The following is a 15,631-nucleotide window of genomic DNA, read 5'->3' as shown; positions in this document are numbered from 1 at the left end:
TGAAGAAGAAGATTTGAAAGACATTGATGGTGGTAGTAATAGAAAAGTGGAGACATCTTCTTCCAACAGAGCATATAATGTTTAAAACTTAAGAGTTAGAAGTTTTATTGTGAACTACGAGTCTAAAAGTTTAAGACTATGTCGACTTGTTGTTTAGAACTCACAAGTTTTAAACTAAGACGGTATATTATTATGAGATTGTGGACTTTGGTTTGTGAATTTTTGTTTTAAAATACATTTTTGAGGCGTGATGATTATTTATTTTGAAAATTGTGATTAAGCTAATTATAAATGTGTGTTTTGGAAATAAATAAAAAAACGGGTCAACTTTACCAAATATGGGTTGAGATGACATTTTGAGTCATTTTAGCAATAAGGGTCGGCCCAACCCATATTTTGGTGGGCCAAGCCGGGCTGGCCCGTATTGCCACCCATACTCATACGAGCCAGACTCCTCTCCATTACTGGAGAGGGCAATTATGGAAAATAACATTGAAAAACTAAAAGACAAAAATATTTATATCCTCTAATTTATTTTAAATTTACATTTTTACCCTTCAAAATACACTACAAAATTGAACTGTTATCCAGTCATGTAGGGGAATCTAACTCTACTCATATTGTAATTGTTGCTTTAGTTTCATTTGAGGTGAGACAATCTACTAGACAACCGTCCATGTTCCAATAGAATATGTAGCCATTGTTTTTACGCCACCACTTGGCACACTTATTAGAGCCGGCTCTTCTTACCTTTCATTCATTACCTCTTCATTAAAATGAAAAAACAGCCACCAAACCTTTTCTCCTTCATTTCTTTTCTGTTTTTCCCATACTTACACGGTTGTCATAGAATTAGATATTCCACACAAAAAAAGTATGGCGAACCATGTAACTATTGTTTTTCTTTCGAAACACACCTATAATCTGCCATAAAGCATAGATCATAGTGACTGTGAAACAAAAAAACAGACTAAGCTCCAAGCCTTTATACCAGAAACATGGACAGGCTAATAAGATTAGACCCATCAAACATAGTCCCAATCAGGGTCGTACCAGGTCAGAAATGTTATGGCCAGATCACACTACGCAACGTTATGTACACCATGCCAGTAGCCTTCAGGCTTCAGCCACTGATCAAGACTCGTTACATGGTAAAGCCACAATCAGGGATCATATCCCCTTTGGCCACAATCACGGTCGAGATAGTTTATAATCTCCCATCTGGGTCCACTCTCCCTCACTCTTTCCCTCACTCTGATGACACTTTCCTCCTTCACAGCGTGGTAGTTCCCGGTGCAACAATCAAAGAACCTTCGTCGATGTTGGACGCCATCCCGAGTGAATGGTTCACCACCAAAAGGAAGCAAGTCTTCATTGATAGCGGCATCAAAATCATGTTTGTAGGGTCACCCATTTTGTCTCAACTTATTGCAGATGGTTCTATTGATGGAATAAGAGAAGTTCTTGAATGCAGTGACCCATCATGGAAAGCTATTGATTCCATTGATCAACAAGGGTATACACTACTTCACTTGGCTATTTCACAAAGAAGGCCAGACCTTGTTCAGTTACTCCTGGAGTTCAAACCTGAGATAGAAGCACCAAGCCAAACTGGGTCAACACCACTTGAGGTTGCATCCTCCTTAGGAGAAGCTTTAATAGTTGAACTTCTGTTGGCACATAAGGCCACTACAGAAAGATCAGAGTCATCAAGATATGGGTCAATTCACCTAGCATCAAGAGAAGGACATGTTGATGTTCTAAGGCTTCTCTTACTCAAAGGTGCTAAAGTTGACTCACTCACAAAAGACGGCAACACAGCCTTACACATTGCAGTTCAAGAACACAGAAGAGGTTGTGCTAAACTACTATTAGCTAACGGTGCCAAAACTCATATTCGCAACACCAGAGAGGGAGATACTCCCCTGCACATAGCAGCAGCCATTGGTGACGAAAAGATTGTCAAGCTCTTGCTCCAAAAGGGTGCCAACAAAGATGTGAGAAACAAGTTGAACAAGACTGCATATGATGTTGCAGAAGAGAATGGACACAAGCACATTTTTGATGCGCTCAGGTTCGGGGACAACCTGTGTGTTGCAGCGAGAAAAGGTGAAGTGAGGATGATACATAAGTTGCTTGAGAGTGGTGCAGCCATCAACGGAAGAGACCAGCATGGTTGGACAGCACTACATAGAGCCAGCTTCAAAGGGAGAATAGATGCGGTTCGTGCTCTTTTGGAGAAAGGGGTTGATGTGGATGCAAAGGATGAAGAAGGTTACACTGCATTGCACTGTGCTGTGGAGTGTGGAAATGCTGATGTGACAGAAGTGTTGGTTAAGAAGGGTGTAGATGTTGGAGCAAGAACCAATAAGGGTGTCACTCCATTGAAGATAGCAGAATCATTGCACTATGTTGGGATCGCAAGGATACTCACCAATGGTGGGGCTAGTAGGGACAACGTGGATCAAACATCAGAGACTGGATCAACAGTTATTCCATCTGGGAGTAAAATGGAAAGTAGGGCTGTAGGGGTAAGAAGAAGAAGATAATGAGCAGAACCAGAGGGATAAGAGGTGGCTTCTATCATTCAACACATTTTGTTGTGCTTTACATATCGTTGATCAAGATATGGTATATGGAAAAAGCGTTCAAATTTAGATTCTAGTTGGTATTATTTCAAAGGAATAAAGTATTACCTTCTAAGGAAATAAGTTATGTCCTTAAGGCAACTAAAATAATGTATTATATTTAATTATTTTTTATAAATTTTTTTTAAAACAAAACAAAATAGTATACTTATCATACTTTTAGTGTTTAGAGGAGATAAGTTATCTCCGAGTATGAGAAGATTCTTTATTATCTTATTTCGAATTGCTTTGAATTGAGAACCCAACATGTGATGATATTACAACTGTGATAATTGTCATAACTGAATCACACTATAATGTGGAGAATGAAACCTTAATGGACCACATGACAATAGCAATAATGAAACCTTAATGGACCACATCAATATAAAAATGTTTTTTTAATAAAAAAAATTCATATCACAATCATAATAATCATCACTATAACCACAATATTAAAATACTTGTTTTTTGTTTTTGGGTAATAATTTGTGTAAGAAAAAAGTAGTATTATCAAACATGTTCTTTCTACTGTGTATTCTATACAAGTTATTGTTAAGTTTCACTACATATTAGTGATTAGTGTGAAGAATCTTCATCACCATGGTTATGTCGTGGAGAATAAGATGAATAATAGGAAAAAAAAAGAATTTTTAGAAAAGTAAAAGGTTGTGGAATTTGTGTATGAGAATTTCATTAATTTAGAAAAGATTTACAACTGTGTATGTATACAAATCTTGCCAAAACAGAAAATGAGAAAAACCACCAAATAACTTCCATAACATTATTTCCCATCATTTTCATAACAATTCTTTCAAAACAATTCTAGAATATTCTACAAGTTTCTACAGTCTTCTTCCTACGTTCCCAATTTCATTCAAGAGTCTGCATTGCTTCAAACTCACCATGGAGGCTTGAATTGTTTATCACTTATTATTGCTATGTTTATGTTGGTATGGTCTTCACAAATGCTCATGCCTACATCTTTTTGCTTGCCTTTATATGTTGACAATCCCCCAACAAGGTGAGATGTGAAAATTGAACATGCCAAGATTGAGATTCTTGGACTGAAAAGGCAAAGGTGGATTGGTAAAAATGTCAGCAAGTTGGGAAGTAGAAGAGATAGGTAGTAGGTGAAGTATGACACTCAACACTTTTTCTTAAATAACTTGACAATCAATTTCAATATGTTTCGTTTGCTCATAAAAATAGGATTTGCAACAATGTGCAATGCAAATTTGTTGTAGTAATGTCAAAGCCCTCAAGCAAAAAGAGGAGCCATTGGGCTTCATAATAGGCTATAGCCATGGCTCGATATTTTGCTTTGGTATAGGAGCAAGAGACAGTTATTTGCTTCTTGCTTTTCCATGAAATAAGTGAAGAGCTAGGGAAAACGCAAGACATTGATAGAATGATGTGTATCCAAACAAACTACTAATCAGAATAAGAGAAACCTTTGAGTATTGTGATATTTATATGAGGGAAGAAAATACCTTATGAGGAGAATGCTTGAGATATCTATGAATTCAATTGACAGCCAATTGATGTTGATCAGTGAGGGAAGCTAGAAACTAATTCAGATGTCCAACAACAAAGCAAATGTCTAGACCTATGTGAGTCAAATACAATAGTTTGCCAAGCAACCTTATATAAGGAGTAGCATCAGAATGAGGATTGCTAGAGGAACTATGCAACTGGCTATTATATTCCATCGGTGTAGAAGATGGTTTAGAACCAAGCATGCATGCATCTTGTAATAGATTTAAAGTGTACTTTCTTTAATAGAAGTTCATTCCTTGTTTTGTTCTACCGACCTCCATGCTTAGAAAAAAAATTCAAATTGCCAAGGTCTTTAATACTAAATATGGCATCAAGCAATTGTTTAGAAGATTGAATTTCATGTAAGTCACTGCCAAACATCACTAAATCATCAACGTGCACCAAGATTGCACTGAAACTAGAGGATGTAGACTTAGTGAAACGAGAATAATCTGACTTAGACTTATGGTATTCTAATTTGACAAGAACTCTAGTCAATTAGTCATGCCATTGCAAACTTGTTTGCTTTAACCCATACAAAGATTTCTAAAACTTGCAAACAATATTGGGATGAGCGACTCATGCAACCACCCCAGGCTTATTACCTTCAACTTCTCACCTAGTATGGAAACTCCACAAGTCTCTCTATGGTCTCAAACAAGCCAGTAGAGAATGGCACACAACCCTCTCTACAAAGCTTTCCTCTCTTGGCTTCCATCACTCATCTGCTGACCAAGCTCTCTTCACCAAACATTCTACCTCATCATTCACAGCTATCCTAGTATAGGTGGATGACCTTATCCTCACAGGCAACAACATCTTCGAGATCAATCATGTTAACCACATCCTTGACATCACATACAAGATTAAGGACGTTGGTCACCTAAGATATTTTTTGGGCCAAAAAATTGCTCGATCCTCTGCCGAAATTCATCTCAACCAAAGAAAATACACCTTATCACTACTTGAAGACTCATGAACTTTAGCCTCTAAACCTACCAAAAACCCCTTTGACCCCTCCAACTAACTCAAGGTTATCCCCTCCCTGATCCCTCTTCCTATATAAGGTTGGTTGGTAGACTCATCTACCTCACCCTTTCCAGACTAGATATTTCCTATGTTGTCCAACAACTCAACCTCTTCATGACTCAGCCTCACACCACTCACTATCAAACTGCCTTAAAAGTATTACATTACCTCAAAGCCTCTCCTGCTCAATACTTGTTCTTATCTTCCTCATCTACTTCCAAGATCTCTGCCTTTGCTGACTCTGATTGGGCCTGATGCCTAGACACTCGCAAATCCATCACTGGATTTTGTGTGCTTCTTGGCAACTCTATAATTTCATGGAAGACAAAGAAACAAAACACAATTAGTCGTTCCTCATCAGAAGTCGAGTATAGAGCCTTGGGTAGTCTTGTATATGAAATTCAGTGGCTTTGTTATCTTTTCCAGGATCTCCATATTTACTACGACAATAGATCCGCCATATACCTATCCCACAACCCCGTCTTCCACGAATGAACCAAACATATTGAAATTGATTGCCACATTGTGCGTAAGAAAATTCAAAAAGGTACTGTTCATCTTCTTCCCAGTTCTTCCAAAGATCAACTTGCCAATGCATTCACTAAGCCTCTACCATCAAAGCCATTCCAGCAATTCATTTCCAAGTTGGGACTATAATCTCTTTACCGTCAAACTTGAAGGGGGGGGGGGTGTTAACTTCGGTACCTTCATGATCAAGAACAATGGCTTCCCTCTTCCCTATTTTCCTTCCAATCTCTTTTAGGCTTCTCTTTTGTCTAAAGCCTGTTTTTCCTTTTTCCTTCTATTGGGCTTTTTTTATTTGTCAACCCAGTTCTTTTATATTTCTGTTAGTTAGTTGTTAGGCCTTTCCCTTTATACATGAAGGGTTAGTTTATTCAGTTATGCACTTACCAAAAATATCAATATACAAAAGTTCTTCTCTAGCTTTCCTTCTCTTCTAGATATTCTCCTCTGCAAGTAACAATGAAAGTTTTTTCAATAACCTCTTCTTTCTCCTCTGTTGTACTTCGACATTAAGAAGAATCCCATAAATATATTTGAAGATAATTATAATATTTATATATTATCAGTATAAAGATTTATATACAATCAATATATTATCTACCATTCATTTGCACTACTTTTTTGAAGAGTCGGTGATTATTAATTATGAATGGTGAGAGATGTAATAACATTATATAAAACTCATATACTATCAATGAATACATTTCTCTCTCTTTGCATAATACCCATTTTTTGTTCCTTTTAAAAAAATGCTAAAGTTTAAGGTGGCAAAAATATGTTTCAATAATCTTCAAAATTTCAATGATTTCATGCCCCTACCTATAAGTATCACATAACTCTGGTAGACAATTATTTTAAGCGTAAATGTTAGTCTTCATGCACAATTCATATATGAAGAAATAGAATTATTTGTGTTGCAAAAATCTGTATTGTTGGTTTCTCTTTGGTGGCTGTTATATTCTTCTTATTTATTTATAGAGAGAAATGAGATTAAAGACAACAGAGTTTCTTAGAGTGATAACTGACATTTTTGGTACAACTGCTATATATAGTTATTAATTATCATAGGTAGTTTATATAATTGACAATTGACACTAACTAACACCAGTTGGCACTAACTAACCAAATCAAGTAGGATTCGGATCAATTTCCAACAAACCCTCCACTTGTTTTCCATTCTCCTTATGATAATGTTTTCCAAATGGCCAATTCTATGACGAAATGGTTTTTACCATTATCATACGCTAGTTTGATTTTAAAAGTCAAAGTTAGAAATTTATTTAAGTGTGAAGTTCTATATTAGATATAAGGGGATAATTGAAAATATTTATAAGTGGAAAAGGTTTATAAAATTATTGCCTTACATTTGTGATTATTTACTCTTTATATATCCCGATAACAATAGAACCCCCAATTGTTGAAGACCATATTGTCCTAGTTTGTTACAACAAAATTACTTTGACAACTAACCACTTATTTGAACAAGGGTAATCACTATTTCTATTTCTTTGTAAGTATCTTTAATCTATTGAAGATAATTTTGTTAAATCCAAGTAGGATTATTATTTATTCGAATTACATCAACTTATGTGTTACAATTACATAGCGTTGAAGCCAAGAAAATTAAGTTGTTAACCCCTGTCTTTTATGTAACCAAATCTAATTTAAACTCCATATGACTATAAACCCACTAATGGCAGGAGCAATTAACAAATTAGGGTGTGTTTGGGAGTACCATTTTGGAGGGGGAGGGAAGGAAGGGGAGGGTTTAGGAGAGGGATTCCCTTGTTTGGGAGTTTAGTTGAGGAGAGGGGAGGGTTTTGAAGGATTTTTCAAACCCCATCAAACCCTCCAAATGCCAAAATACCTAGTTCCCCCAAATTGGGGTGTTTTGGGAGGAAAATAAACCAAATTACCTAACTACCTTTACTAATATTATTCTATAACATATAATACATAACATATTATTGATTTTTTAAAGGGGAAGAGGTAAAATAGTATTTTTGTATTACATTAACCCTCCATCCCCTCCTATCTAAATTCCACACTCCCAAACAAGGGAGGGGTTTAGTTGGATTTGTCCTCCCTTCTCCTTCCTCCCCCCCCTCTCTTTACCCTCTCATCCCTCTCCTTTCCTTTCCCTCCTAACTCCCAAACAAAGCCTTAGGGACTTAGACATGTCATTCACTATTTATCCACAATACGACCACTTATCTAAGTTTGTGCCAAAATAATTCATCACATATTTCTTCTGATCATATAATTTTGCCATATAACTAATTTGTTTTGTCGATAACATATTTTTTAATATAACATTGTAATATTGTTTAATTCATATAATCAACCTCACATATAGAATAAAAGTTCAGCTGTTGTTATAAATTTTGTTAGGTAAAGAAACTAATCAGACAATAAGAGAAGAGATGTCCAAAGTTGTTGGAAGAGTGCTTAACATTTGCATACCATTAGGTGTGTTTGGGAGTACCATTTTGGAGGGGAGGGAAGGAAGGGCAGGGTTTAGGAGAGGGATTCTCTTGTTTGAGAGTTTAGTGTAGGAGAGGGGAGGGTTTTGAAGGATTTTTCAAACCCCCTCAAACCCTCCAAATACCAAAATACCTAGTCCCCAAATTGGGGTGTTTTGGGAGGAAAATAAGCCAAATTATATAACTACCCTTACTAATATTATTCTATAACATATAATACATAACATACTATTGATTTTTTAAAGGAGGAAGAGGGATAAAATAGTATTTTTGTATTATATTAACCCTCTATCCCCTCCTATCTAAATTCCACACTCCCAAACAAGGGAGGGGTTTAGTTGGATTTGCCCTCCCTTCTCCTTCCTTTCCTCCCCTCTTTACCCTCTCATCCCTCTCCTTTACTTTTCTTCTTTACTCTCAGACAAAGCCTTAGTATACAATTTTTTACATGTACCAAAAAATTGTTTCCGGTAATAGCTCAAACTAACTCACACAGAACTATTAATTGCATTTTCAAAGAAAACCGGGCAGAAATATTGAAAAAAACCACCTCAAACCATTATAATTTTAAACTTCCAAGTGCCAACAAAAATCTACTTATTATATTACTCTATCACTAAAAGTCACAACTCTTAATAAAAGGCAAGAGTCTCATTTAACAACAAAATTTGCCCTTTACACAGATAGTGATGTGCAGCAGAATATTAATAGGATTGGTTATATTTATATAACCTTTTATTTAACTTAGAGCCTGTTTTACTTGTCATGCACTTCATAGGACGAATAGAATGAATATGATCTGTGGTCCAAGATTATGTCTGATCGTAGAGATGGTAAAATGAGCTTGACTCGATGGGCCAGTCTGTTTGGATTGATAATTTTAGCATATCAAATTAGAGATTTGAGCCCTTTTAGTAATAAGGACCGAGTTGTGCCAGCCCATATTTTGGCGGGCCAAAGGCGGGTTGGGCCGGCCTGGACTAACCCGTATTGCCACTCCTTACCTTGGGTTTCCATGTTTATCTAAGAATTTTTGTAAAAGAGAAATACATGTTTGTGGTCAGTAGATAAAATATATACATTTGCTCAACTATACTAGTTGATGTCAAGGGTTGAGATGCATTATTATCACTTTTGTTATGGACATTTTTAAATATTAGATGTGCCACATATTTAGTACCATGCTTAGTAAATTATAATATTAGAATTTCAATCAGACTTTCATAAATGTGTATATATTTTTTTGTCAAATAAGAACATCGTACTAGAGAGATAGATCATGTTCTATCTCACGCAACTGTTTCCATTAAAGTTCAATTTTCATGAAGGCATGTTGACCTATCAAGCTAGAGATGATTGTCCATGGTATTTCTTTATGGCAATTGATGATCAAATTATTTGTTCTAATGAATTTTATTTTGTTATGAAGCCAATGATCAAGAATGTAATTATCATTTAAATACATTAAATTTCATCAAAAAGAATGTACCTATGAAAATTTAATCAACTCATGATCAATAATGTAATTATTATTTATTTGGTCTAATGATAATGTAGATGAAGAAGAAGATTTGAAAGACATTGATGGTGGTAGTAATAGAAAAGTGGAGACATCTTCTTCCAACAGAGCATATAATGTTTAAAACTTAAGAGTTAGAAGTTTTATTGTGAACTACGAGTCTAAAAGTTTAAGACTATGTCGACTTGTTGTTTAGAACTCACAAGTTTTAAACTAAGACGGTATATTATTATGAGATTGTGGACTTTGGTTTGTGAATTTTTGTTTTAAAATACATTTTTGAGGCGTGATGATTATTTATTTTGAAAATTGTGATTAAGCTAATTATAAATGTGTGTTTTGGAAATAAATAAAAAAACGGGTCAACTTTACCAAATATGGGTTGAGATGACATTTTGAGTCATTTTAGCAATAAGGGTCGGCCCAACCCATATTTTGGTGGGCCAAGCCGGGCTGGCCCGTATTGCCACCCATACTCATACGAGCCAGACTCCTCTCCATTACTGGAGAGGGCAATTATGGAAAATAACATTGAAAAACTAAAAGACAAAAATATTTATATCCTCTAATTTATTTTAAATTTACATTTTTACCCTTCAAAATACACTACAAAATTGAACTGTTATCCAGTCATGTAGGGGAATCTAACTCTACTCATATTGTAATTGTTGCTTTAGTTTCATTTGAGGTGAGACAATCTACTAGACAACCGTCCATGTTCCAATAGAATATGTAGCCATTGTTTTTACGCCACCACTTGGCACACTTATTAGAGCCGGCTCTTCTTACCTTTCATTCATTACCTCTTCATTAAAATGAAAAAACAGCCACCAAACCTTTTCTCCTTCATTTCTTTTCTGTTTTTCCCATACTTACACGGTTGTCATAGAATTAGATATTCCACACAAAAAAAGTATGGCGAACCATGTAACTATTGTTTTTCTTTCGAAACACACCTATAATCTGCCATAAAGCATAGATCATAGTGACTGTGAAACAAAAAAACAGACTAAGCTCCAAGCCTTTATACCAGAAACATGGACAGGCTAATAAGATTAGACCCATCAAACATAGTCCCAATCAGGGTCGTACCAGGTCAGAAATGTTATGGCCAGATCACACTACGCAACGTTATGTACACCATGCCAGTAGCCTTCAGGCTTCAGCCACTGATCAAGACTCGTTACATGGTAAAGCCACAATCAGGGATCATATCCCCTTTGGCCACAATCACGGTCGAGATAGTTTATAATCTCCCATCTGGGTCCACTCTCCCTCACTCTTTCCCTCACTCTGATGACACTTTCCTCCTTCACAGCGTGGTAGTTCCCGGTGCAACAATCAAAGAACCTTCGTCGATGTTGGACGCCATCCCGAGTGAATGGTTCACCACCAAAAGGAAGCAAGTCTTCATTGATAGCGGCATCAAAATCATGTTTGTAGGGTCACCCATTTTGTCTCAACTTATTGCAGATGGTTCTATTGATGGAATAAGAGAAGTTCTTGAATGCAGTGACCCATCATGGAAAGCTATTGATTCCATTGATCAACAAGGGTATACACTACTTCACTTGGCTATTTCACAAAGAAGGCCAGACCTTGTTCAGTTACTCCTGGAGTTCAAACCTGAGATAGAAGCACCAAGCCAAACTGGGTCAACACCACTTGAGGTTGCATCCTCCTTAGGAGAAGCTTTAATAGTTGAACTTCTGTTGGCACATAAGGCCACTACAGAAAGATCAGAGTCATCAAGATATGGGTCAATTCACCTAGCATCAAGAGAAGGACATGTTGATGTTCTAAGGCTTCTCTTACTCAAAGGTGCTAAAGTTGACTCACTCACAAAAGACGGCAACACAGCCTTACACATTGCAGTTCAAGAACACAGAAGAGGTTGTGCTAAACTACTATTAGCTAACGGTGCCAAAACTCATATTCGCAACACCAGAGAGGGAGATACTCCCCTGCACATAGCAGCAGCCATTGGTGACGAAAAGATTGTCAAGCTCTTGCTCCAAAAGGGTGCCAACAAAGATGTGAGAAACAAGTTGAACAAGACTGCATATGATGTTGCAGAAGAGAATGGACACAAGCACATTTTTGATGCGCTCAGGTTCGGGGACAACCTGTGTGTTGCAGCGAGAAAAGGTGAAGTGAGGATGATACATAAGTTGCTTGAGAGTGGTGCAGCCATCAACGGAAGAGACCAGCATGGTTGGACAGCACTACATAGAGCCAGCTTCAAAGGGAGAATAGATGCGGTTCGTGCTCTTTTGGAGAAAGGGGTTGATGTGGATGCAAAGGATGAAGAAGGTTACACTGCATTGCACTGTGCTGTGGAGTGTGGAAATGCTGATGTGACAGAAGTGTTGGTTAAGAAGGGTGTAGATGTTGGAGCAAGAACCAATAAGGGTGTCACTCCATTGAAGATAGCAGAATCATTGCACTATGTTGGGATCGCAAGGATACTCACCAATGGTGGGGCTAGTAGGGACAACGTGGATCAAACATCAGAGACTGGATCAACAGTTATTCCATCTGGGAGTAAAATGGAAAGTAGGGCTGTAGGGGTAAGAAGAAGAAGATAATGAGCAGAACCAGAGGGATAAGAGGTGGCTTCTATCATTCAACACATTTTGTTGTGCTTTACATATCGTTGATCAAGATATGGTATATGGAAAAAGCGTTCAAATTTAGATTCTAGTTGGTATTATTTCAAAGGAATAAAGTATTACCTTCTAAGGAAATAAGTTATGTCCTTAAGGCAACTAAAATAATGTATTATATTTAATTATTTTTTATAAATTTTTTTTAAAACAAAACAAAATAGTATACTTATCATACTTTTAGTGTTTAGAGGAGATAAGTTATCTCCGAGTATGAGAAGATTCTTTATTATCTTATTTCGAATTGCTTTGAATTGAGAACCCAACATGTGATGATATTACAACTGTGATAATTGTCATAACTGAATCACACTATAATGTGGAGAATGAAACCTTAATGGACCACATGACAATAGCAATAATGAAACCTTAATGGACCACATCAATATAAAAATGTTTTTTTAATAAAAAAAATTCATATCACAATCATAATAATCATCACTATAACCACAATATTAAAATACTTGTTTTTTGTTTTTGGGTAATAATTTGTGTAAGAAAAAAGTAGTATTATCAAACATGTTCTTTCTACTGTGTATTCTATACAAGTTATTGTTAAGTTTCACTACATATTAGTGATTAGTGTGAAGAATCTTCATCACCATGGTTATGTCGTGGAGAATAAGATGAATAATAGGAAAAAAAAAGAATTTTTAGAAAAGTAAAAGGTTGTGGAATTTGTGTATGAGAATTTCATTAATTTAGAAAAGATTTACAACTGTGTATGTATACAAATCTTGCCAAAACAGAAAATGAGAAAAACCACCAAATAACTTCCATAACATTATTTCCCATCATTTTCATAACAATTCTTTCAAAACAATTCTAGAATATTCTACAAGTTTCTACAGTCTTCTTCCTACGTTCCCAATTTCATTCAAGAGTCTGCATTGCTTCAAACTCACCATGGAGGCTTGAATTGTTTATCACTTATTATTGCTATGTTTATGTTGGTATGGTCTTCACAAATGCTCATGCCTACATCTTTTTGCTTGCCTTTATATGTTGACAATCCCCCAACAAGGTGAGATGTGAAAATTGAACATGCCAAGATTGAGATTCTTGGACTGAAAAGGCAAAGGTGGATTGGTAAAAATGTCAGCAAGTTGGGAAGTAGAAGAGATAGGTAGTAGGTGAAGTATGACACTCAACACTTTTTCTTAAATAACTTGACAATCAATTTCAATATGTTTCGTTTGCTCATAAAAATAGGATTTGCAACAATGTGCAATGCAAATTTGTTGTAGTAATGTCAAAGCCCTCAAGCAAAAAGAGGAGCCATTGGGCTTCATAATAGGCTATAGCCATGGCTCGATATTTTGCTTTGGTATAGGAGCAAGAGACAGTTATTTGCTTCTTGCTTTTCCATGAAATAAGTGAAGAGCTAGGGAAAACGCAAGACATTGATAGAATGATGTGTATCCAAACAAACTACTAATCAGAATAAGAGAAACCTTTGAGTATTGTGATATTTATATGAGGGAAGAAAATACCTTATGAGGAGAATGCTTGAGATATCTATGAATTCAATTGACAGCCAATTGATGTTGATCAGTGAGGGAAGCTAGAAACTAATTCAGATGTCCAACAACAAAGCAAATGTCTAGACCTATGTGAGTCAAATACAATAGTTTGCCAAGCAACCTTATATAAGGAGTAGCATCAGAATGAGGATTGCTAGAGGAACTATGCAACTGGCTATTATATTCCATCGGTGTAGAAGATGGTTTAGAACCAAGCATGCATGCATCTTGTAATAGATTTAAAGTGTACTTTCTTTAATAGAAGTTCATTCCTTGTTTTGTTCTACCGACCTCCATGCTTAGAAAAAAAATTCAAATTGCCAAGGTCTTTAATACTAAATATGGCATCAAGCAATTGTTTAGAAGATTGAATTTCATGTAAGTCACTGCCAAACATCACTAAATCATCAACGTGCACCAAGATTGCACTGAAACTAGAGGATGTAGACTTAGTGAAACGAGAATAATCTGACTTAGACTTATGGTATTCTAATTTGACAAGAACTCTAGTCAATTAGTCATGCCATTGCAAACTTGTTTGCTTTAACCCATACAAAGATTTCTAAAACTTGCAAACAATATTGGGATGAGCGACTTGAAGTCTAGGAGAACCCACCATATGCATTTCTTCATTTAAATCACCATGTAGAAATGTAGAATTTCCATCTAATTGATGTAAAAACCATATATGAATAGAGGCAAGTGAAAGTAAAACCCTAATAGTGGTCATCTTAACCACTAGGCTAAAATTGTACATGTAATCAACCCTCTATATTTCAGTATATCCTTTTGCAACCAATCTTGCTTTGTGCCTCTCAATGGAACCATATGATTTATGCTTAATTTTGAAAATCCATTTGTAAGTATAAGATGTCAAACTAAGAGGAAGTGAATCAGTTTTCTACCCAATTGAAGATTTTTGCAACTTTAAAAACAATTAGAGCATAATGAAGTAGAAATGTTAGTTGCAGAAAATCAAAGTATATAAGTGAAAGTAAAGAGTATAAGGAAGAATAGAGATACACCCGTTTTATACTAGTTCACCTTCTTGTCCACTTAAACGCTACGTCCAATCACATTGCTTCCATAAGACATTTTATTAATTTGATGAGTTGATCAAATAAAAATATCACCACGAGATTTTGAGTAACGAACACACTCACAACAATGTCACAAACTTAGAAGAACACATCTTCTAAGTATCTCTCTTCCCATTTCAACTACACCCAATGGTAAAAGGTTTACATCAATTTTGACAAATAATGAAGAATGTGTATCAGGCTAGCTTGCAGAAATAATTTGACATTTGTAAACTTGTAATCCTAAAGGTCTTTCACAATGAATAACACAATAAGCTCAAGTATTTTAAGTGTATGAAAACATAGAACACAACACTTGATAGAAACTCAGAAAATTTCTGAAAGTTTATCATGTTTGTGAAAAGCGGATACTCTGACCGCTACACCTATTCAACCCCCCCTTCTAGGTGTATTTTAGCCACTGATACCTAACAAGTGGTATCAGAGCTAGTACGAAGTGCTAGCTCAACCGCGTATTCGTGATCCTAAGGGAAATAAAATGGGTTCTACAAACCCGTTTGGTGGTGATGGTTCATCCATTAACCGACCACCTATATTCAGTGGTGAAGGGTATGCCTACTGGAAAGTCCGCATGCAAATTTTTATAGAAGCCATTGACTCGGATATTTGGGAATCCGTAG

The 15,631-nt window shown here is 36.0% G+C and overlaps 2 protein-coding genes across 2 annotated transcripts; both read left to right on the top strand.

The window, feature by feature from the left end:
• On the top strand, window positions 880-2,637 carry LOC109330745 (ankyrin-3-like). Its single transcript, XM_019565026.1, has one exon. It carries the CDS (start codon window positions 999-1,001, stop codon window positions 2,547-2,549), a length of 1,551 nt encoding a protein of 516 aa, XP_019420571.1. The 5' UTR covers window positions 880-998; the 3' UTR covers window positions 2,550-2,637.
• Window positions 10,641-12,398, top strand: LOC109330747 (ankyrin-3-like). The gene has a single exon (XM_019565028.1). The coding sequence runs from the start codon at window positions 10,760-10,762 to the stop codon at window positions 12,308-12,310; it is 1,551 nt and encodes a 516-aa protein (XP_019420573.1). The 5' UTR covers window positions 10,641-10,759; the 3' UTR covers window positions 12,311-12,398.

This window comes from Lupinus angustifolius, chromosome LG17, assembly GCF_001865875.1.
Source record: "Lupinus angustifolius cultivar Tanjil chromosome LG17, LupAngTanjil_v1.0, whole genome shotgun sequence".
NCBI classification, from domain to species: domain Eukaryota; kingdom Viridiplantae; phylum Streptophyta; class Magnoliopsida; order Fabales; family Fabaceae; genus Lupinus; species Lupinus angustifolius.
This window is presented reverse-complemented; position numbering and strand designations above follow the sequence as displayed.